This window comes from Macaca thibetana, chromosome 14 (assembly GCF_024542745.1).
Source record: "Macaca thibetana thibetana isolate TM-01 chromosome 14, ASM2454274v1, whole genome shotgun sequence".
In the NCBI taxonomy this organism is placed as follows: domain Eukaryota; kingdom Metazoa; phylum Chordata; class Mammalia; order Primates; family Cercopithecidae; genus Macaca; species Macaca thibetana.
In genome coordinates this window covers 110,215,268-110,238,669 of record NC_065591.1, presented here as the reverse complement: position 1 = coordinate 110,238,669, position 23,402 = coordinate 110,215,268, and the positions used below count along the sequence as shown (strand labels likewise).

At 40.7% G+C, this 23,402-nt stretch overlaps 1 protein-coding gene across 5 annotated transcripts in view; it reads right to left on the bottom strand.

The window, feature by feature from the left end:
• The window catches only part of KMT2A (lysine methyltransferase 2A), a 93,177-nt gene that overhangs the window by 46,054 nt on the left and 23,721 nt on the right, over positions 1-23,402 (bottom strand). For 3 of the 5 annotated variants that reach the window (XM_050758352.1, XM_050758354.1, XM_050758355.1), the window contains 5 exons: positions 13,226-13,295; positions 7,939-10,589; positions 5,260-5,437; positions 3,852-4,086; positions 1,545-1,609 (listed from right to left, as the gene is read on the bottom strand). In XM_050758352.1, the coding sequence (XP_050614309.1) occupies positions 1,545-1,609; positions 3,852-4,086; positions 5,260-5,437; positions 7,939-10,589; positions 13,226-13,295 (3,199 nt within the window). The remainder of the gene's footprint in view (positions 1-1,544; positions 1,610-3,851; positions 4,087-5,259; positions 5,438-7,938; positions 10,590-13,225; positions 13,296-23,402) is intronic. The other 2 variants (XM_050758357.1, XM_050758356.1) reach the window with 1 other exon arrangement.

The window sequence follows — 23,402 nt, the reverse complement described above, 5'->3', positions numbered from 1 at the left end:
AAAAACGAACGAGATCCTATCATCTGAAACCACATGGATGGAACTAGAGGACATTATGTTAAGTGAAATAATCCAGGCACAGAGAGACAAACATCACATGTTTGCACTCATTTGTGGGAGCTAAAAATTAAAACAATTGAAATGATGGAGATAGAGACAGAGAGAATGATGGTTACGACAGGCTGAGAAGGGTAGTGAGGTTGAGGGGGAAAGTGGGGATGGTTAATGGGTACAAAAATATAGCTAGATAGAAGTGAATAAGATCTAGTTTTTGATAGTACAACAGGGTAATTACAGTCAGCAATAATTTACTGTACCCTTAAAAATAATTACAAGAGTATAATTAGATTGTTTGTAACACAAAGGATAAATGCTTGAGGTAATGGACATCCCATGTACCCTGATGTGATTATTACCCATTGTATGCCTGTATCAACATATCTCATGTACCCCCATAAATTAATACACCTGCTGGCCAGGTGCAGTGGTGGCTCATGCCTGTAATTCCAGCACTTTGGGAGGCCAAGGTGAGAGGATTGCTTGAGCCCAGGAGTTCAAGACCAGCCTGGGCAACATGGCAAAATCCCGTCTCTGCAAACAAAAATTACAAAAATTAGCCAGGCGTGGTGGTGCGCACCTGTAGTCCCGGCTACTAGGGAGGCTGAGGTGGGAGGATGGCTTCAGTCTGGGAGGTCAAAGCTACAGTGAGTCATAATCATGCTACTGCACCCCAGCCTGAAAGACAGAGTGAGACTCTGTCTCAAAAAAATAAATAAGTAAATAAATACACCTGCTATGTATCTACAAAAATTAAAAATAAGTTAAAAAAATACATTTGGCCGGGCGCGGTGGCTCACGCCTGTAATCCCAGCACTTTGGGAGGCCGAGGCGGGCGGATCACAAGGTCAGAAGATCGAGACCACGGTGAAACCCCGTCTCTACTAAAAAAAAAATACAAAAAATTAGCCGGGCGCGGTTGTGGGTGCCTGTAGTCCCAGCTACTCGGGAGGCTGAGGCAGGAGAATGGCGTGAACCCAGGAGGCGGAGCTTGCAGTGAGCCGAGATCGCGCCACTGCACTCCAGCCTGGGCGACAAAGCGAGACTCCGTCTCAAAAAAAAAAAAAAAAAAAAAAAAAAAAAAAAAAAAAAAAAAAAAAAAAAATACATTTAAAAAATAGAAGCGTAGAAACGTGACACAACATTCTCAGTTTCCTGCAGCTAAAAGTTAGCATTGAAAGGCTAAAGAAAGTTAATGCTAAGTTGATCAGGTGAAATAGGTATACTTTAATTGCTCTAGGAAATAGAATGAACTATAATTTTTATATAAATCTTAAGACTTATTATGTAAAATTAAAAAAATATCCCCCAATACAGGAAATAGTCCAATCAACCCCCATGTACCTATTACCTAGCTTCAACAATCTACTCCCTGCGAAAGAGTTGCACTTAAAAAAAAAAAAAAGTATTCTCTTCTACTGGATGTATACAACTACACAGCATTTAAGCAAGGAACATTTGGGGGAAGACCTTTTTAACAACACTACCTTTAGCTTGCTTCTGCAGGTAGGCTTTGGAAGGCATCCATTGTAGATTCTGACATTTTCTCATCCTAGGAAAACAAGGATTAAACCATGAAACAAATTAAATTTAGAAGAGAAGCACTGAAACAAGTGTTCATTTTGCCTGAAACAATCAGTGAATCTTTATTCAGGTTCACATTTTTATAGCTGAAAAAAGGACTGCTCATTACTCAGATTAAATCTGAGCCTTTGAATCCCCGGATCAGCAATTTCACCTACCTTTAGGATCTAAAAGGAGCAAATATCAAATTATTTTTGAAATGGGACTCAAATTTCTTGTAATCCAACACTGACTAGCACTACACACAAAGTGATCAGTCAGTATTTCTTGTAGTCGCATCAGTCCTACTCTCTTATGAGGCTAATATTCATCAAGTAATCTTAACACAAAACAGACTAAAATTATCAAACAACTCCTTTGTCTACCACTACAATGTTATAATTAAATCTGGTGGCTTTGATATATACTTTACCCCTAAATTTAGATTTAATAAAATTCTAATGTAATCTGAAGTCTACAATTGCACTGAATCCACTTTAACTCTTAAATTTAGCACAACTTTATCTTGCTATCATGTACTTTTTTGTGATCTGTGAATTACTTTACTTCTTTCCACTAATGAGACTGAGACAAGATTATTGCTTAAGGTCAGACCAAACCAAAGCACAGAACTACTTCTTGTCTCCTAGAAATTATCTCCCCTGAAGTAAATAATGTAGCATTTCTCCCAACTATTCTTTATATTAATCACTTTCATGTCACTCACTCATTCAGCAAATATCTATTGATACCTATTATTTGTGCCAGGTAATTTACAAGATGCTCAATCACCAAAATTTGTTTATGCTACTATCTTGATCTACTTTAAATAAAGTATCCCAGATGGCAAAAAGTACATCCACAAACTGACTAAAAAAAGGAGAAAAAGTAGAGTAATAAAAATTTCAACATAAAAAATTCCATATTAGGGGATGGCTAATGGGTACAAAAAAATAATTAGAAAGAATGAATAAGACTTAGTATTTGATAGCACAACAGGGTGATTATAGTCAATAATAATTTAATTGTACATTTAAAAATGACTGAAAAGTGTAACTGGATTGTTTATAATACAAAGGATAAATGCTTAAGGGAATGGATACCCCATTTTGCATAATATGATTATGATGCATTGCATGCCTGTATCAAAACATCTTATATATACCATAAATGTATATACCTACTATGTACCCATACAAATTAAAACAAAACTTCTTAAAAATAGAAATTTCGGCCGGGTGCGGTGGCTCACACCTGTAATCCCAGCACTTTGGGAGGCCGAGGCAGGTAGATCACCTGACGTCGGGAGTTCAACACCAGCCTGACCAACATGGAGAAACCCCGTCTCTACTAAAAATACAGAAATTAGCCAGGCATGGTGGCGCATGCTTGTAATCCCAGCTACTCGAGAGGCTGAGGCAGGAGAATCGCTTGAACCCGGGAGGCGGAGATTGCGCCATTGCACTCCAGCCTGGGCAAAAAGAGCGAAACTCCGTCTCAAAAAAAAAAAAACCAACAGAAATTTCATATGAGGCCAAGCACTGTGGCTCATGCCTGTAATCCCAGTACTTTGAGAGGCCAAGGCAGGAGGATCACTGGAGCCTAGGAGTTCAACGTTGGCAGTGAGCTATGATCATGCCACTGCACTCCAGCCTGGGTATCAGAGCAAGACCCTGCCTCTTAAAAAAAAAAAATTCCATGTGCACGAAAATATTCTAAGAGACAGTCGGAAAGCACAGATATTTATGCAGTGTATCTCCAATGTTTCCCGAATTGTCATAATTTTGTTGGGTCAACATAATATCATAAAGTTGTCAGGTTTTAAGTAGGAATCCTCCAGAGCTACAGTCTGATATGGTAGTCATTAGTTACACATAGCTAAAGTTAAACGAAGTAAACAATGTAGTTTCTCAGTCACACTAATCACATGTCAAGCACTCAATAGCCACATGTGGCTAATGGCTGCCACACTGAACTAAACATTTCCATTATTGTTGTCTACTATTCCAATAGAACATTTCCATTGTTGCAGAACATTCTATTAATGACAGCATGGCCCCAGAGTATTTCTTATTTAAGAACAGCCCACACCACAAAATCTAACTGTAACAAGTCTTACAACTCAATTACAACCACATTCAGTGTCCTGATGCATCTGTGCAACAAACTAGGGATAAATAAGCAACTTTATGGTTGAGAGGTCAACATGTCAGAGTGAAACACCTACTTACTTGCAGCACTGCTTCTTTATATTGCGACCACCAAACTTGGGCTTATCTAAGCAATTAGTACAAACACCACAGTCCTCAGGCACCTGGCAGCCGGGACACTGCCCACACCGCCTCGATCGCCGTCCTTTCTTTACTGGAGGTTCCTGGGGTGCCTTGTTTCTAGTGACAGGTTTAATTGGTTTGATGGGTGGAGCAAGAGGTTCAGCATCTTCTGAGCCAGCAATTGATGACTTGTCTGTTAAAGAAATGAGGCATTAGTTCCAAGGGAGTACTGAATCCCTTCTTGGGAGTAGGAGAGGTTCTCAAAAATCCCTTTCTATCATTAGATACCTTCAAACCTTGTTTTAATTGGTACTCCAAAAATAAAATATATTAAAATATTTATATACAGAACTCAGAATCTATTTTAAATAATTATTTAAATGTGTAAAAATGCCAATAACTTGGCCGGGCACAGTGGCTCATGTCTCTAATCCTAGCACTTTGGGAGGCTGAGCCGGGCAGATCGCCTGAGGTCAGGGGTTTGAGACCAGCTGGCCAACATAGCAAAACCCCTCTCCACTAAAAATACAAAAATTAGCTGGGCATGGTGGCACATGCCTGTAATCCTAGATACTCAGGAGGCTGATGCAGGAGAATCGCTTGAACCCAGGAAGTGGAGGCTATAGTAAGCTGAGATCATGCCCCTGTACTCCAGCTTGGGCGACACAACGAGACTCCGTCTCAAAAAAAAAAAAAAAAGCCAACAACTTGCGTCTCGATGAAAGCAAAATTCCAAATATTGAAAACAAAACAGTCTAATCTAAAATCAAGAATAGAAACCAAATGCTTCTAAGGATTCTTCAAACCTCTAAATTCATTTTGAGTGGCCACTCTGCACTTAAGAACTATATGGCAGCCATGAGAACGTGCCTCCTAGACCTCCAACTACAGAAAGCACAACTGACCTGGGCCCCCGCTTCTGTGCTCTGAAATCGAGTGGTGCAGAGGCCACACTTACCATGGGCTTTCAGGCAGTGACTTGGTGGAGGAGTCACTCCTCCACCTGCTCCCAAGAGACACAAGACTCCCCTGACAGTCCACTTTTACTCAAAGACACCTTGACAGCTTTCTAAACCTTTCTTACCTGCACAGCAGTCTAGGAAGATTCTAGCCTTCCTTCCCCTTCTCCTTCATGGGGGTGAGACGGGCATCACAGTCTGACAGCTCTCCCAGCCTTCCCTGGCTACCTCCCCGTTTCCCTTCTCAGGCATTTCCTTTAATAAAATCCTCATGTTTTTAATCCCCTCTTGCCATCTGTTTTTCAGAGGACCTAGACTAACTATGAAGAGCCTACTGGGCATCCCCAGAATAATCAACAAACAAATCAAAAGCCTGTTCTGACTCCAAGTTGACCTTCCTGACCTACCATCATTCCCCATGGAAGACAAAATCTTTTCTCGTTCTTCCCATGGTAAGGCACTCAGGGTGGGCATGTCATCAGGAAACACAGCTCGTTTTCGGCCAAGGGCAACAGCTGCTCTTCTGCAGACATGTTTAATCCGGGGTCCTCGCACAGAGGTCTCTGATGAGTCACTTTCTTGACCCTGAATATGAGGCAATCCAAAAACAGTAACAACCATACATGTTGAAATTATAACTGAATGAAGCCGAGGTATACTTGATCAATTTCATGATGATTTAGAATCAAAACATACAACTCTAATTATTCCCAGCTGATAAATCACATCAAAACAGAAATCAACTATTAACGTATCCTAATTGGCAGCACAAAAAAAAAGGTCTCTAATCAAAAAATAAAAAACAGCTTGAGGTAGGAAGATCATTTGAGGCCAGGAGTTCAAGACCAGTATGGGCAACATAGCGAGAACCCATCTCTACCCAAAATTTAAAAATTGGCTGGGTGTGGTAATACACACTTGTAATTCTAGCTACTTAGGAGGCTGGGACAAGAGGATCACTTGAGCCACCTTGGGTGACAGAGTGAGACCCTATCTTAAAAACAAACAAACAACTAAGCTTCTATTTCCAATTACACTACTATTTTAAATTCCCCTCAAAATTCAAGCTGCCAGTCTATATTACCAAAAAGTTCAGTGTGATATAAATATGGCTTATCTAACCAAAAACTATTTCTTGTATTTCCTTGATCAACAGAGAAGTAGGAGTGAAATAACTTATAAATGAAAGTATAGGCTGGGCGCAGTGCTCACGCCTGCAATCCCAGCACTTTGGGAGGCCGAGGCGGGCGGATCATCTGAGGTCGGGAGTTTGAGATCAGCCTGACCAACATGGAGAAACCCTGTCTCTACTAAAAATACAAAATTAGCCGGGTGTGGTGGCGCATGCCCATAATCTCAGCTACTCAGGAGGCTGTGGCAGAATTGCTTGAACCTGGAAGGCGGAGGTTGCAGTGAGCTGAGATCACGCCATTGTACTCCAGCCTGGGGAACAAGAACGAAACTCCGTCTCAAAAAAAAAAAGGAAGTGTAAAAGGCTACAACAGAAATGTCTCAGATTTTAAAGAGCCACTGCTCCTATCACAAAAAACATCCAACATGGTGTTAAAAATAAGTCCCATTATATTCCTGCTACAATTCTCAACTGGCAGAATTACTAAATGTAACTATGGCCCTAGGTTGAATAACATTAATTTTATTTATTTATTTTTTTGAGACGGGGTCTCACTCTGTTACCCAGGCTGGAGTACAGTGCCGCGATCTCGGCTCACTGCAACCTCTGCCTCCCAGGTTCAAGCGATTCTCCTGCCTCAACCTCCCGAGTAGCTGGTACTACAGGCACATGCCACCATGTCCGGCTAATTTTTTGTATCTTTAGTAGAGACGGGGGTTCACCGTGTTAGCCAGGATGGTCTCGATCTCCTGACCTCGTGATCCGCCCGCCTCGGCCTCCCAAAGTGCTGGGATTACAGGCGTGAGCCACCACCCCTGGCCCTGAATAACATTACAAATCTAAGTTTATGGCCATCTTACTCTAACTTGATATGCTGGCATAAATAGGCATCTACTACATGACAATCTTTTCAAAAGACCCTAAAGATTAGCAACACTTCTCAGAAAAGGCCAGTGACTAGCTTACTTTGTTAAACAAATAAACAAACAAAACAATAAAAAAACAAACAAAAATGCCGGTCTTCGTAAAAATCTGTTTGGCATCATGTTAACTAACTGAATTCTATAGCTTTCCTGTTCCATGGCCTAAGGCTAAGTGCTTCTAATCTGTTTGTTTCTTTATTTATTTTGAGACAGAGTCTTACTCTATTGGCCCAGGCTTGAGTGCAGTGGCGGGATCCCAGCTCACTGCTATCTCTGCCTCCCAGGTTCAAGTGATTCTCTTGCCTCAATCTCCCGAGTAGCTGGGAATAGAGGCGTGTATCACATGCCCAACTAATTTTTTTTTTTTTTAGTAGAGATGAGGTTTCACCATATTGGCCAGGCCAGGCTGGTCTCAAACTCCTGACCTCAAGTGATCTGCCCACCTTGGCCTTCCAAAGTGGTAGGATTACAGGCATGAGCCATAGCAGCCGGCCAGTACTTCTCATTTGTATTCTGCAAAAACATATTATCTACTGCTCTAATCCCTCACTACTCAGAGGAAGAGAATGCTCCCCTCCGGTTTTCTATTCGATCAGGGATAGTAAAACAATTTGACTATTAAAATGTACCTTTAAAATTAAGTCCCAGGTTTAATTACATCAAGCCTATAAGGTACAAACAACTCAGCATCCTCTGAGTTGTTTAATTATCTAAGTCCCAACCTTAGTTCATTCAGCCTTAGTTCACCAATTTTCCACAGGTGCCAATCCAGCTATCCAATATTCCTCAAATATGTTTCTTACTTTTCCATTTCTACCCACACTGTTCCCTCTACTTAGAATGTTATGTCCTGCCATTTTCTACCTATCAAAATCCTACTGGTCCTTCAAGGACTACTGCAAATACCACTGCCTCCACCATATTTTCTTGGTTCTCATAACTGGATATAACTGAACTACTTAGCCTAAAACTTGCCCATAGAAAGGGCTCAATAAACTGTTAGTTTTAACAGGCAAGGTGGAAAAGAGTACCTGTGCTTTGGGCTGGTCAGTTTGTTTAAGACTCTTACTCTTCTCAATCTTGCAGAGCTGAGCTTTGGCCTTTTTTAGGAGGCTGGCAACCCTCTTGTCAGTCATTGGAAGCTTGTCTGCCTGAGCCAACATGGAGCCTATGGAGGAAGTGGAATGTTTAACAGTGCTAGATGAAGGAGTGGAAAGGCAGAGGGTTTTCTCCTTCTCCAGGGATGGGGCAGTTGGGCCGAGGTCCAAGTTGGTTTTTTCCAGATTTCCTCTCCCTTTCTTTATAAGTATTTTGGTTTTGACAGCTGTTGTATCCCCAAGAGTCACAGAAGTAATATCAGTCCCAGAATCATGTGATGAAGACTTCTTCCGCCCTGTTGCTTTTTTGGCAGAAGATGAAGTGGCAACATCTTCACCAACAACCTTCTCTTTGGAAACCCTACCCACAGGATACAAAGCAGAACTACTCTGAATTTCTGATCCCTTTTTCCTTTTCTCTTTCCTTGACTCCCGCTTATTCTCCTTTTCTCTCTCCCGGTCTCTCTCTCTACTCTTGTCCTTCTCCACGCTCTTGTCAGCATCTCGATCTTTGGACAGCTCCTCAGGGGCCTTGTCTTTATTTCTCCCTCTTTCAGTCTGAGAGCCTGGGGTAAACCAAGGGAAGAGAGGAGTAGGACTACTTGATGAAAATGGCTCTGGCGGAGCACTAGTCTGCTTCCTTGGTCTCTGATTTTTCTCTGCAGATTCCCCAGACTGAGTCAGGGAATGAGAAGGAAAAGTAAAAGTTGGGTTTAAGGCACTAGTGGCAAGAGGACTAACAGAAATGCTTAACGAGGAAGAGACAGAAGACGGGGGGGTGAGAGGTGACAGCTCAGAAGTACTAAGCCTTCCACTTCTCGTCCTCATGGAGTGAGAAGGAGATCTTGGTTCAGATCGAATAGGACTAAACACTTTTCTTTTCCTTTTTCTATTGGATACTCCTGAAGATGATGTTCCAGCAGAAGTTCGATTACTAGGCAAGGTTACAGACTCAAATATTCTAGAGTGAGCCTCACTTGGAGTAAATCTTGGAGCTCTCAGAAGAGGGCTCCTTTTGTGCATATCAAACCTTGTTCCAGAATGGAGTGGCGAAAACAATCGGGCTGAAGTAGCAGTACCAGATGCAGAAAAACCAGACGCAAAGCCAACGTCCTCGGGAGTTAGCGGAGGGGGTCGGAAATTATCAAATATTGGTTTGCGAATAAGACCTTCTTTGGCATACTTTGCTGAGGAAAAGTATTGTGGCTCTGACCTAGAATGCTTTAAAGAAGTCCACCTAAATGTCGGTTCTCGCAAAATAGATTTTCGCTTCCCTTGCATAGGAGCAGTGGAAGCAGGCAAAAATGGTGATGCTAAGGGGATTGTTGGAGGCATAAGCCAAGGTGTGTGGTCAGAGATACTGGAGGCTGGCTGCAGTGGTGGGGGTGGAGTCAGCAGAGGTGGAGGTGGAGACGAGGAGGTCTGCTGCTGGGGGGCACTTTGTAGAGTTAATTTTTTCGTCGTTCTGGATCCAAAACTTCTCTCCGACACTGAATACCTTCTGCTTCTCCTATCGTTACTCTCATTTTCTGGGGACTGGGAAATGGGCAGTGGAGTATGAACTTCAGGGGTATCGCTCCGCTCCTCAGGAAGTACCTGAATCTCCTCAGAAGCCTGAGAGTCTGTGGAGGTATCAACACTGGGGCTACTAGATCGGGAGGAGTCTGAAGACATTTGAGAGGAGTGCTGAGAAGCTGCACTTGATTTTTCAGAAGATCCACAGGACGGGGCACTGAATCTACTATTCGGTGTAGACTCTAATCGGGCAATTTTAATTGGAGGGTCATAATCCTCATCCTCTATAAACCGCCGAGGGGTCTTAATGATCCGCGAGGAGATAGCACTGACAACAGGCATGATGAACTGTCGAATATTTTTGACCTGTGTCTTCACCTTTCTTCCCTGCAGCTGAGCTGCTTCTTTTTCAATTTTCTTTTGAGCCCCCTTTTTTGCCCTCTGCAAGAGTTGCTTAGCAATGGTTGCATCTGTCCTTTTCGAAGAAGGAATAATCCTAACTGGCTTAATCCTTCGAGGGCTTTGTCTGACAACTGTCTTATCTTCTTTTGTAAGTGGAGGTGTTCCTTCCTTGTCTTTCCGGACTTTCTGGGGCTTTTCCAGTTCAGAATTAATGAGGAGACCCGAAGGGGTCTTTATCCTTTCTGTTGATGGTGGCCTTCCTCTCCGTCGTACAATCTGTACCCCCTTCCTTCCTATTTGAAGCTTCCCTGTCTTAAACTTAGACTTGAGAGGAGACAGTTTACCTGCTCTTAATTTTTTAATCTTTGTGGCTTGCTGAAACGTAGCAGAAGGTGTCCTTTTAATTTTTTTCAGGTTATCTTCTTTGTTTCCCTTTGGTAACTCTGAAATGTCCTTTCCATGTGTTATTTTGATTTTTACTCCAGGGAAGGTGGGAGGTCTTCCTCTCTTCTTTTCTATACTTTTAGAATCTTTCTTCTTGATCTTATCTCCAGATTTGGTCTCTGATTTATTTAGAGGGGAAAACACAGATGGATCTGAGAGGATAGCTGAATTTCGGTCAGAGCCACTTCTAGGTCTCCCACGAGGTTTTCGAGGACTAGTTTTAACTGTGTATAGAAATTAAACAATGAAGAGCATATATTTAGCTGTGTAGTTTAGGTTTTAACTAAGCTGAATATAACTTAGCACTGGCCATTTTGTACTGAGTTCAACTTGAGTCTAATGAGTCAATCAAACATCTTAATTGTGCTTAGTTTCTTTTCACCCAAAATTTGCCTCAAAGAAGTCAGCAAATAACATGCCACCTGAAAGAACATTTAATTACTTTTTTGATACAAAAAGATAATTAAGAGTTTTCCACTGAACAATTAATCCACAAAACTGATTTTCCTACAATTTTAGATGAGCAAGAAGGTTTTTTCTGAATTCAAAGGAATTGTAAAGAAAAAAACATCTGAACTTCCTTGCCATATCCTAGCCACCAAGATTAACATTTAAGAACATGCTTCTAGTCAGTCATCCCATCTTTTCAATTCAGAATTCTGGCTTTGAACAAATTTGAACACGCTGCTCTTCAATCATCAACATACCAACTCCCTGGGCAGTTCAGAGTACCATATTTCAATCTGTTTTCCCAAAGTAGACTAAGAAAAGTTTTACTGAACAGAAAAATGTTCATTCATGACACATCAGAATAAGATCACTGAATTCAGTGGCATGTGAACTAATCAGTGAAGTAACATAACGATGTGTCTACTAAATCTACTCCCCTGCCTAAAGGTTCTTGAGCTAGTTAGTCTCAAGTTGCAAAAAGATTTAACCTTAACTGATGTAAACAGCAAAGTGACAACTTAATAAATCAAAGTTCTGTTCTAAATAAAAGGAATTTTCCAATGTATAAATAAGCTCAGTTTGCTACTTTTCAAGCCATTCAAGAAAACAAGACTGTTTTTAAAACACCTTGTATAAGCCTACATTTTAAAAAGTAGTAACTTGGCTATTTTATCAAATCTTCTCTTCCCTCTTGATAACATTCTTCTGAGATTAAAACTTCCCTTAATAGGCACCAAAGGAGATTTACGCCATTATGATGAACATTTTTTACAATGGAACTACTTTCTAACAGAACAGAAGTCAACAAAGATTTTATTGTTGAGATTTCTAAATATAAATGCATTCCTCATCAATTAATTTATGAGAGTTCCTTTAATAGACTAAGGATTCACAGCTCCTTTCTCAACATATTCTAATTACAACAAAGGTAATAAACTAGGAGACAGCAGAGAAACCATGTTTCATTTCTCAAATAATGAAACATATCAAGATGGTTTCTTAGAAAAGAAGACAACATTCAAGGTAGACTGGTAGTCAAGAAAAAAAACTTAAGAGAAAACTATCATGAAAACGTTGTGAATTAACAAAATAAAACTCCTGCCCGGAGTCTGGGTGACAGAGTGAGACTCTGTTTCAAAAACAAGAACAACAAACAAACAAAACAACTCCTGCCCGGAAATATATCAAACGATTCCTTACCATTGTGGTAGACTTGAACCTGGCCAATCAGAGGGCTTTATCAATTCTGAAAACCTCTTCTATCCTACTTTTTAAAAATGCTTTTGGTAGACAAGTAGAAGCAGCAGAACAGAGAAGAGTCCCAGCACTGCTGCTAACTTCCCTGATCCAAAGAACTCTCAAACTGGTTATAAATCATTACTCATATATTTTATGGACCTCATTTTATCATCTATAAACACAAAAAAAACCCAGATGATCTCTCAAATTCCTTTCCTATATGAAGTTTTAAGACTTCATCACATGTTAAAGAGAACACTGCTACTGTCTGAATAGCACAGATACTGGGACACTACCGCCCAACTCCCCCCAACTAGAATGGCAATACCACCCCTATTTAAGAAAAGAAAAACTGTCAACTTGGATGTTTGAATTAGATAATAATATATGATGACTCTTAAGTGAGACCCTAATGCTAGCACACATCACAAGCTAAGTCAATGTCAAAAAGCAGAAACAGCTAACAATATCATATTTAGCTGGAGTGTCTATCTACATAAAATCAAAGAAAACCATATATAAAGTCAGAATGGCAGCACAGATAGGGAAAGCATTTTCATCAAAAGATGCATAGCTTTCTCCTATATAGAACTGAATTCTGCAAGCCATTAAATGTTATTTCCATTGAGGGTCTTCTCTTAGGAAACTGCTTGTAAGTCTAGAATTTCAAGATATTCTAGATATTTTGTTGGTGAGAATGATGACAAATATTGCTAATTTTCCATTTTTTTTTTATTTTAATACAGCCTTTCAAGAATCAGGTAAAAATGTTTCACATATGCCAATATTTTGTTTTTGGTTCTTTGACAACAGTAGACCAAATTTAATCTGAAAAAAATAATGGCCAAATTATTCCCAAAGACATATACACTACCACATAACACAAAATGTGTAAATCTGAGGATGCTTTTAGTAGGTTACCTTCAGTTTGCCTACCAGATTTCCCAGTAATTCTGTAGAAACCTACTTCCCATGCCCCAAGTTGTTCCCAGAGAGAAAGAATAAGCCCAATGTGGCCTGATAGAGAAGAGTCCCATAAAGAAGTCTAGCTCATAAGCCATTTCCTAACCCCAGTACGGTAGAGCATCCTTTACATGCAAAGAAGGCAAGGGGAAGCCACAATCTCCTAACAAATAAAACTTAAAGGCACCATGCACTTAATTGGCCGTACCTGAAGGAGACCTTGTGGGACTTCGCACTCTGACTTCTTCATCTGAGCCAAAACCTAAGAATTGCTCATCCTACAACAAAGGAAAATTATTTTAAAATCAGAAGCAAAAATGTGCATACAAACACAACCCAAAGAAATGCCCAGAGGAGACACAAATGAATTTGGAAAATTTGCCTTTTTATATTAATTATCATCATTCAAATGGATACTATAAAATAACTAATACAGAAATAAATGGACCCAGTCATACAGCTTTATTATAGACAAATAGGAGCTGTGTAGTAACTGAACAATGCATTGAAATGTCATCTTTGGTGCATAGTACACAGAGGATAGTGCTAAATTTCAAACTGTAGATACAGCCCAAAACAATTAAAGGACAACTTTAAATCAGGTAAGCAAGTAAGTATAATGGCAGAAACATACAGCCCCAATACAACAAATGCTTTTCAACAAGTATTTAAGTCTATAGACACATAAGGAGTAACATAAACAATATAATAATCTCTTGCCTTCTAAATATTAATAGAGACTGAAAGTGCCATAATTGTCAGTTCCTTAACTCAGGAATTGACATTTAGATATGATTTCTGTACATTTGAGATCCAGAGAGTCTCAACATGCATTTTATGGCATAATTTTGAAAATGCCTGTGATAAGAGACTTAATGGTGGGCAGCAGTGTTTGTGAAAGGGATCATGAATTGACCACATATAGAATGAAATCCTTTACTAAAACTTAGAGAAACATCCTATTTCCAGTTATAGTTGGAAAAGACAAAAAGCAAAAGCTTCTGCTTACCTCTAATTTTTAACCTGCTCTATTAAAAAAAAAAAAAAAAAGGGATTTGTTTAACCTATTTTGCACAAGTTATCAAGAAAGATAGTCTATTTAAACAAACTGATTAATAGAAATTCAATGATTCAGAGATTGAGTTCTTTCCAGAGGGAGACACAGAATGATAGAATTTCAGATTCCGGAAACAAAATCCATATAAAACAAGAACAAAACAAGGAATGAAGAACAGATATTCTGGAACCTCCAATTAATAGTGGTAAGTCCCAAACTGAGTTCCAATGATAAAAGCACTGACATTTTCCTCTCAAGAGGTAAGATCACAGGTATGTGGACAACATCAATGAATTTTCTGAAGGATTATTTTCTCAGTTCATTTAAAACTAGAGTCAGGTGCTGACCGTCTTAGCCATTTTTCAGCCATGACTATATTAAAAGACATATGTAACTTTTAGGACAAATTAGCAGGTTCATCTCTTAAATTTAAATGCTTTAGAGGAGCAAAACATTTAAGGCCCAGTCTTTGCATACTAGGCAACTGAGAGACAAGTCTTATTGGCATCCAAAGAGGCTTTTGCTCTGAGATTGCTAAGATTAAAGTATTGGACTATCTAATACAAGGCGAAATTCTCCTCTTCAAAGACATCTGAAAAAGCATTACAATTTTTTTTTTTTTTTTTTGAGTCTTGCTCTGTCACCCAGGCTGGAGTGCAGTGGCGCGATTTCAGTTCACTGCAACCTCCTGTGTTCAAGCGATTCTCTTGCCTCAGCCTCCTGAGTAGCTAAGACTACAGGCCCTTGCCACCATGTCCAGCTAATTTTTATATTTTTATTACAGACAGGGTGTTACCATGTTGGCCAGATTGGTCTCAAACTCCTGACCTCAAGTAATCTGCCTGCCTCAGCCTCCCAAACAGCTGGGATTACAGGCATGCACCACTATGCCCAGCCATGAAAAAGTATTATAATTCTAAGAATGTATGAAACCTAAATTTAAGGAACACAGACTACTTTTTAAAAAAAATTACCTATTTTGCTCAGGCTGGTCTTTAATTCCTGGTCTCAAGTGATACTCCTGCCTCAGCCTCCTGAGTAGCTGGGACTACATACATGCACCACCATGCCTGGCTTACTGGAGTACTTTTTACACTTTCTTCTTTCATCACTAATTTAAATTCTTACATGTATAAGTTCTTTTTCTGTTGTTTTTTTGTTTGTTTATTTTTTGTTTTTTTGAGACAGAGTCTTGCTCTGTCACCCAAGCTGGAGTGCAATGGCGCCACCTCAGAGCTTGCTGCAGCCTCTGCCTCCCGGGTTCAAGAGATTCTCATGCCTCAGCCTCCCAAGTAGCTGGAGTTACAGGCATGTGCTACCACACCTGGCTAATTTTGTATTTTTAGTAGAGATGGGGCTTTTGCAATGTTGGCCAGGCTGGTCTTGAACTCCTGGCCTCAAGGGATTCACCCACCTCGGCCTCCCAAAGTGCTGGGATTACAGGTGTGAGCCACTGTGCCCAGCCGGTTCTTTTTACTTTAAGAAAGTTTAAAGTAAATTATTACTGTGAACATTATTTGTGAATAAAAAAATTTTCTCCTGACCAGCACAGTAGCTCACACCTTAATCCCAGCGCCTTGAGAGGCTGAGATTGGAAGGACTGCTTGAGGCCAGGAGTTCAAGACTAGCCTGGGCAACATAGTGAGACCCAACATAGTGAGTCTTTACAGAAAATTTTAAAATTAGCCAGTGCTCACTCTGTCACTCAGGCTGGATTGCAGTGGTGTGATCACGGCTCACTGCAGCCTCAAACTCCTGGGCTCTAGCAATGCTCCTGCCTTAGCCTCCTGGGCAGCTGGGGCTACAGGCATGTACCAGCACCTAGCTAATTTTAAAAGTTTTTACAGAGACGGGGTCTTGCTATGTTGCCCAGGCTGGTCTCAAACTTCTGGGCTCAAGTGATCCTCCCACACTGGCCTTCCAATCTAAAAAAAACTAAAAATAATTTTAAAATAAAAAAATTAGCTCTCTCTTTTCATCTTAAAATAAGTTAGTATATAACTAACCTAAGACATGTGAATCTTAACCCCAAATACATTTCTGGAATCATTTTCAGGGTTTACACTGTAGGCTACAATGTTACCAAAAAAACAAAACAAAACAAGTCAAAACTCCTAACAGCACAATTAATATAAAATCTTATCACAATAATGAAATTCCATACCATTAACTTTTAAAATGTACTTTCAGGCAGAAAAAAAAAAGACACTAAAAATAGCAACCCTAAAGCACATTTTGAGGAAAAAGCAAATAAAATAGGCAATGGCAAATCACTTCAGATGCTATAAAAAACAAAACAGAAACAAAAATCATAGAATATAATTGTAGATATTATATACATGTAGATGTAGACAGCCAATCCAATCTTCTCATACATGATGCCAGTGAGGACAGTGCTCGATGTGGGGAGAGAAGGGTTGGTTTAGGGTCTCAGTCTGGTTCTCTCAGACTATGTAATCTTAGACAACTCACTTACTGTATCTATCCCTCAATTTCATTTTTTATTTGAGCACTGTAAGGAATAAATAATTTATGTGAAATCACTTGGAAAGCTATAGGCAACATACATATGAGGGGACTTCAAAAAGTTCATGGAAAAATGGAATTAAAAGATAAAAATTAAAAATATAAATGTTATTTCTCAACATAATCTCCAAGGTCAAGACCCTTTTGTAAGCCATGATACCAGCCATTTAGCCCATCCCTAAAGAACTGGGGGTCATGGGAATTGAAACATTTTAATGCAGTCTCTTTTTTTTTTTTTTTTGAGACGGAGTCTTGCTCTGTCGCCTGGGCTGGAGTGCAGTGGCCGGATCTCAGCTCACTGCAAGCTCCGCCTCCCGGGTTTATGCCATTCTCCTGTCTCAGCCTCCCGTGTAGCTGGGACTACAGGCGCCCGCCACCTCGCCCAGCTAGGTTTTTGTATTTTTTAGTAGAGACGGGGTTTCACCATGTTAGCCAAGATGGTCTCGATCTCCTGACCTCGTGATTCGCCCGTCTTGGCCTCCCAAGGTGCTGGGATTACAGGCTTGAGCCACCGCGCCCGACCTAATGCAGTCTCTTTTACATTATTAACTGAAGAAAAATGGGTACCCCTCATAGTTTTTTTCTTCTTAAGATGGAGTCTCACTCTGTCACTCAGCTGTAGTGCAGTGGCACAGTCTTGGCTCACTGCAACCTCCGACTCCTGGGTTCAAGCGATTCTCCTGCCTCAGCCTAGATGCTCTGCCTCCTTCATAGATTTTTAAGATTGGGAAACAAGAACGGCCAAGGAGCCAAATCAGCATATTTAATGATAATGAATGACTTCTTCTCAAAATTCTCACAACATTGCCCTTGTTTGATGAGAGGAATGAGCAGGAACATTATCATGATGGAGTAGGACTCTCTGGTGAAGTTTTCCTGGGTATTTTTTTTACTAAAGCTTTGGTTAACTTTCTCAAAAACACTTTCAAATAAGCTGATGCTGTCATTCTTTGGTCCTCCAGAAAGTCAACAAGCAGAATGCCCTGAGCATCCCCCAAAAACTGCTGCCTTGACCTTTGCTCTTAAACAGTCTGCTTTTGCTTTGACTGGACCACTTCTACCTCCTGGTAGCCACTGCTTTGATTGTGCTTTGTCTTCAGGATCATATTGGTAAAGCCATGTTTCATCTCCTGTTAAAATTCTTCAAAGACATGCTTCAGGATCTTGCTCCCACTTGTTTAAAATTTCCACTGAATGCTCTACACTTGTCTGCAGCTGATTTGGGTGCAATGGTTTTGGTACCCATTTGATAGAAAGCTGCTCAACTTTAGTTTAGTTTTTTTTTTTTTTTTTTTTTTTGAGACAGAGTTTCGCTCTTGTCACCCAGGCTAGAGTGCAATGGCACAATCTTGGCTTACTGCAACCTCCACCTCCTGGGTTCAAGTGATTCCCCTGCCTCAACCTCCCAAGTAGCTGGGACTACAGGCATGCACCACCACACCTGGCTATTTTTATTTTTGTATTTTTAGTGGAGACGGGGTTTTGTCATGTTGGCCAGGCTGTTCTCGAACTCCTCACCTCAGGTGATCCACCCACTTTGGCCTCTGAAAGTGCTGGGATAACAGGCGTGAGCCACCACGCCCAGCCAACTTCAGTTTTTCAGTCAGAACCGTGTAAGCTGAACCAATTGAGATGTCTATGGTGCTGGCTATTATTTGTGCTGTTAATCATCATTCCTCTTCAATTACTGCATGGAACAAGATTAATTTTTTCCTTACAAACTGGACAGTCTGCTACAGGCTTCATCTTCAACATCATCTTGTCCCTTCTTAAAATGCTATCCAATTATTTATTTGCGGCACTGTCCCCATAAACTTTACGTAAAGTGATTTCACCATTCTTTCACTCAGCTTCACCATAAATTTTATGTTTGTGTTTGCTTCAATTTTAGCAGAACTTATGCTGCTCTGATAGGGGCTCTTTTCAAACTGATGTCTTATCCTTCTTAGTGCCTCAAACTGCATCCTGTTCAGACATGTTATGACAAGTTAGTGCAAGTCTATTTTGGTACATAAAAAAATTTTGAAATTCTGCAGTTTTTTCATAATATGTATTTTCCATGAGTTTTTTTTTTTGAAGTCCCCTCACATAGTAGTTCTTGCTGTGTTTGAAGAAAATGAAGCTCTAAGAGGCCAAATGACTTGCCCAAGATCACATAGTTAGCTACAAAGAACCTAAGTGTCTAAATTGGCTGTACAATAGTCTTCCTGCCATAATAGGTACAATATAAAACAATAAATATTTAAAGGAATTGAATAAGTTGTCTATAGTACAAAATATGCTATTCTTTTAGCTACTGTAAAAGTCATATGATGGCCATTTTCAGATCCTTCAAATTTCTGATTAATTCATTCTTTTCCTGAATTATACTCATGGAACAACCTGCTAATCTATGCATTTCACAAAGGCATCTGGGGATTTCCCAACACTTACCAGGGGACTACATTGCTAAATACATGTATTTTATGCTCCAAATGCTACAATGACTGACAGCTCAAGCAACTATACATATAATAATCAACAGGTAAAGTATTCAACAGGTAATAAAAAGTTATTAATCTTTAAAAGAAATGGGCTGGGTTCAGTGGCTCATGCCTGTAATCCCAGCACTTTGGGAGGACAAGGTAGGAGGAGTGCTTGACCCCCGGAGTTCAAGACCAGCCTGGGCAACATAGCAAGACTCCATCTTTATTTAAAAAAAAAAAAAAGAAATAAAGATAAATGTAAGAGATACACACTGCTAGGTTCATTATTAACAACCTAATGAGTCATTTTTATATATTTCAAACTCTAACAAAATGTAACTACATAATCCTAACTGCAATGTGTTCAAAACAGGAGTTCCACTGAGCTGTCAGGCAGTTTAACTGTCAATATTTAAAGTTTCTAAGTACTTTCCAAAATGACAGGAAGCATTAATTCGTTTTCCTTCTGGTCTTGTAGCTGGAATAAGGAAATAAAAAAATAAGAGGTCAGGCCCGGCGCGGTGGCTCACGCCTGTAATCCCAGCACTTTGGGAGGCCGAAGCGGGAGGATCACGGGGTCAGGAGATCAAGACCATCCTGGCTAACACCGTGAAACCCTGTCTCTACTAAAAAATACAAAAAAAATTAGCCGAGCGTGATGGCGGGCGCCCGTAGTCCCAGCTACTCAGGAGGCTGAGGCAGGAAAATGGCGTGAACCCGGGAGGCGGAGCCTGCAGTGAGCCGAGATCGCGCCACTGCACTCCAGCCTGAGCGACAGAGTGAGATGCCGTCTCAAAAAACAAATAAATAAAAATAAGTAGTCAAAATGAACTATACTTTTACCCAAGAACTTTCTTTGCACTTGAAATATTGATTTCGTGAAGCATTCTTTAAAAAATAAGTAACCATTGTTTAAATAATCCAGACAGTTTAGCCAAAACCAAAAGCCGTCATTGTTATGTTAAAGAGCTCCAGTCTTCTAACTTTGAACTTCCAAGCCTATGTAAGAGCCCTAAAAAACCAAACCAAACCAAACCAAACCAAAAAACTAAGTAAAGCCAAGTTGAGAAAGCACTGGGAAAGAAGGCTACAAGAAGGTGCTGCAGCTGGGCACGGTGGTTCACACCTGTAATCCCAGCACTTTGGAAGGTAGAGGTGGGCGGGTCACCTGAGGCCAGGAGTTCAAGATCAGCCTGGCCAGCACGGCGAAACTCCGTCTCTACAAAAAATAAAAAATTATCCAGGTGTTGTGGCACGTGCCTGTAGTCCCAGCTACTTGGGAGGCTGAGGCACGAGAATTACTTGAACCTGGGAGGCATAGGTTGCAGCCAGCCAAGAGCTCATGCCACTGCACTCCAGCCTGAGTGACAAAGCGAAACTCCATCTCAAAAATAAATAAATAAATAAAGAGGGTGCTGCAAAAATGTCCTCCTTGTTGCACACACTGCACTATCATCAGCAACAGGTTTCTCATCTTGCTCCATCACCCACCTTAAGCACATGGGGTCCCTGGAGGTTGGAAACAAGGCAAGAGTGTTGGCTTCCCAAGGATTTAAACTTACCTAGAAATCAAAAGACTAAGGTAATATGTGTATAAAAAAGACAAAAGAAGCTGCAGTTAAATCCACATTTGGCATCGTGGCATCATAAGCCTGGAAAGCCCTGAAGAGAGAGGGTACAGGAGACATCATGCTATACATGACTAAGGATTCCTGGGAACTGGGCCCAGGTAACCATTCATCACACATACTTTTCCTTTCAACATGGCCTACTCTGATGAGCACAGCATTCCAAGACAGTATAGCCACAAAACCTAAACCTTGCTGACACTGATGTACTTGGAGACTAGATCACCAAATTTCATTTTCTTACCAGCAAAGACAGAAAAATACCCTTGCCAAGTAGAGCACTGTAAAATACTGTTAAATCATATTTAGTTTCCAGTGATTAAGACAGCAAATTACACTGTGTAATGTCACTTCCTAAGTCAAATCAATTGTAGAAATAATAAACATGTAGAATTTCTTTCTGACCCCTGCATCTCTACTCTAGGGTAACCAGTTTTTGAGAGCTTCCAAGCATACCTTTACCACTAGATTCAGCTTACTCATAAATATCTTAATATTCAGAAATTTATTTTAGTGACAAAATTTTAATTCTTTAGTGGCCATTTTTGTGAATGACGAAGCAACAGGAATATTTCTCTCATAAGAGAACCTAAGTGAACCCCAAATAAGTATTACACATAATGTTTGTGTATAAAATATAAGGTATATTTAAAAAATACATGAAATTCTGTGTTTTAAGAAATTATGTACTACTAAGACAACATTTCAAACAAAGCAATATTTAATTCATTTGTTCATTCAAAAAACATTTATACACTTGCCCTAGGGCTATATGTTCCAGATACAACACTGAGTAAGACATGATTCCTGCTCCCAAGAAGTATCTAAGGCAGACAGGCAGTGTGCAATTTCAGTCTTCCTTTTAAAATTCAGTCGCATTAAAATGTCACTAAAGAACAGCTGGGTATGGTGGTGTGCGCCTGTAGTCCCAACTATTTGGGAGGCTGAAACAGAAGGATCACTGGAGACCAGGAGTTCAAGGCTGTGGTGCCCTATTGTTGCACCTGTGAATCCACTGCATTCCAGCCTGAGCAACATAGCCAGATCCTGCCTCTAAAAAAACAATGTTACTGAAGGATAAAATAGTATGTAATTCATACTCTGGAATAAAAAATTTTGCTTAAATCTTGAAGGCTGGGTGTGGTGTCTCATGACTATAAACCCAGAATTTTGTGAGGCCAAGGCAGGTGGATTGCTTGAGCTCAGGGAGTTCGAGACCAGGCTGGGCAACATGGTGAGACCCCCCATCTCCACTAAAAATACAAAAAAATAGCTGGGTGTGGTGGTGCACGCCTGTGGTCCAGCTACTAGGGAGGCTGAGGTAGGAGGATCCTTGAGCCTCGGGGGCGGAGGTTGAAGTGGGCTGAGATCGTGCCACTGCACTCCAGCCTGGGTGACAGAGCAGGTCCCTATCTCAAAAAAAAAAAAAAAAATTAGCTCATTCGTCCTCCTATATTAGTATATGGTTCATGGAGAAATATTCAAATTTCAAAATTCTTTCAAAGGATGGCAATGTATATCTCCATTCCTCAGTATCATAACTAGGCACTCCAGAGCTAGAAATTAAGAGTTTAGGCAATCAAGACCTAAATTATTTGTAGTAATTAGATGTGACACAGTTTCTAGTAATACCACCGATCTGATAAAATTTCAACTGATAAACTGCAATGTTTTCTTCCCTACCCCCAACTAAAATGCATAGTTTTTAGTTCCTCCCTTAAATTCTTCCCAATTGGGCCAGGTGCGGTGGCTCACGCCTGTAATCCCAGCACTTTGGGAGGCCAAGGCAGGCAGATCACTTAAGGTCAAGAGTTTGAGACCGTCCTGGCATGACCAGAGACATGGTGAAACCCTGTCTCTACTAAAAATACAAAAATTAGCCGGGCGCGGTGGCTCAAGCCTGTAATCCCAGCACTTTGGGAGGCGGAGACGGACGGATCACGAGGTCAGGAGTTCGAGACCATCCTGGCTAACACGGTGAGACCCCGCCTCTACTAAAAAAATACAACAAGCTAGCCGGGCGAGGTGGCTGGCGCCTGTAGTCCCAGCTACTCGGGAGGCTGAGGCAGGAGAATGGCGTAAACCCGGGAGGCGGAGCTTGCAGTGAGCTGAGATCCGGCCACCGCACTCCAGCCCGGGCAACAGGCGAGACTCCGTCTCAAAAAAAAACAAAAAAAAAAAAAAAAACAAAAATTAGCCGGGCATGGTAGTGCCTGCCTGTAATCCCAGCTACTCAGGAGGCTGAGGTAGAATGCTTGAACCCAGGGCGGGGGGTTGTGGGGGGTCGGGTAGAGGTTGCAGTAAGCCAATAACTCACGCCACTGTACTCCAGCCTGGGCAACGGAGCGACTCCATCTCAAAAAAAAAAAAAAATTATTTTCAATATACTATAGTCAGAGCAAAAATCACCCGCCTAGAGTTCTTTACCTACCAGGCTAAGATGGAGGCTCCAGAGCTATTCTGAGAATTCTTCTATTAAATAAGCTCCAATACTCCTGGCCTCAGATGAATATAGCCTAGGATACTTTGCTCATATCCTCACCTTCCTTTTCTAGCAAGAGACTCCTAGGTACTTCACAGCACTTAATTAAGTGGTAGGCATCTCAAACATGCCCTTTAGCAGCTGTATCTTAGCATTCTTCTGTCTCCAAAATTTTTAGTCTTACGAAAAATCAGGGCCTAGCATGGTGGCTCACACCTGTAATCGCA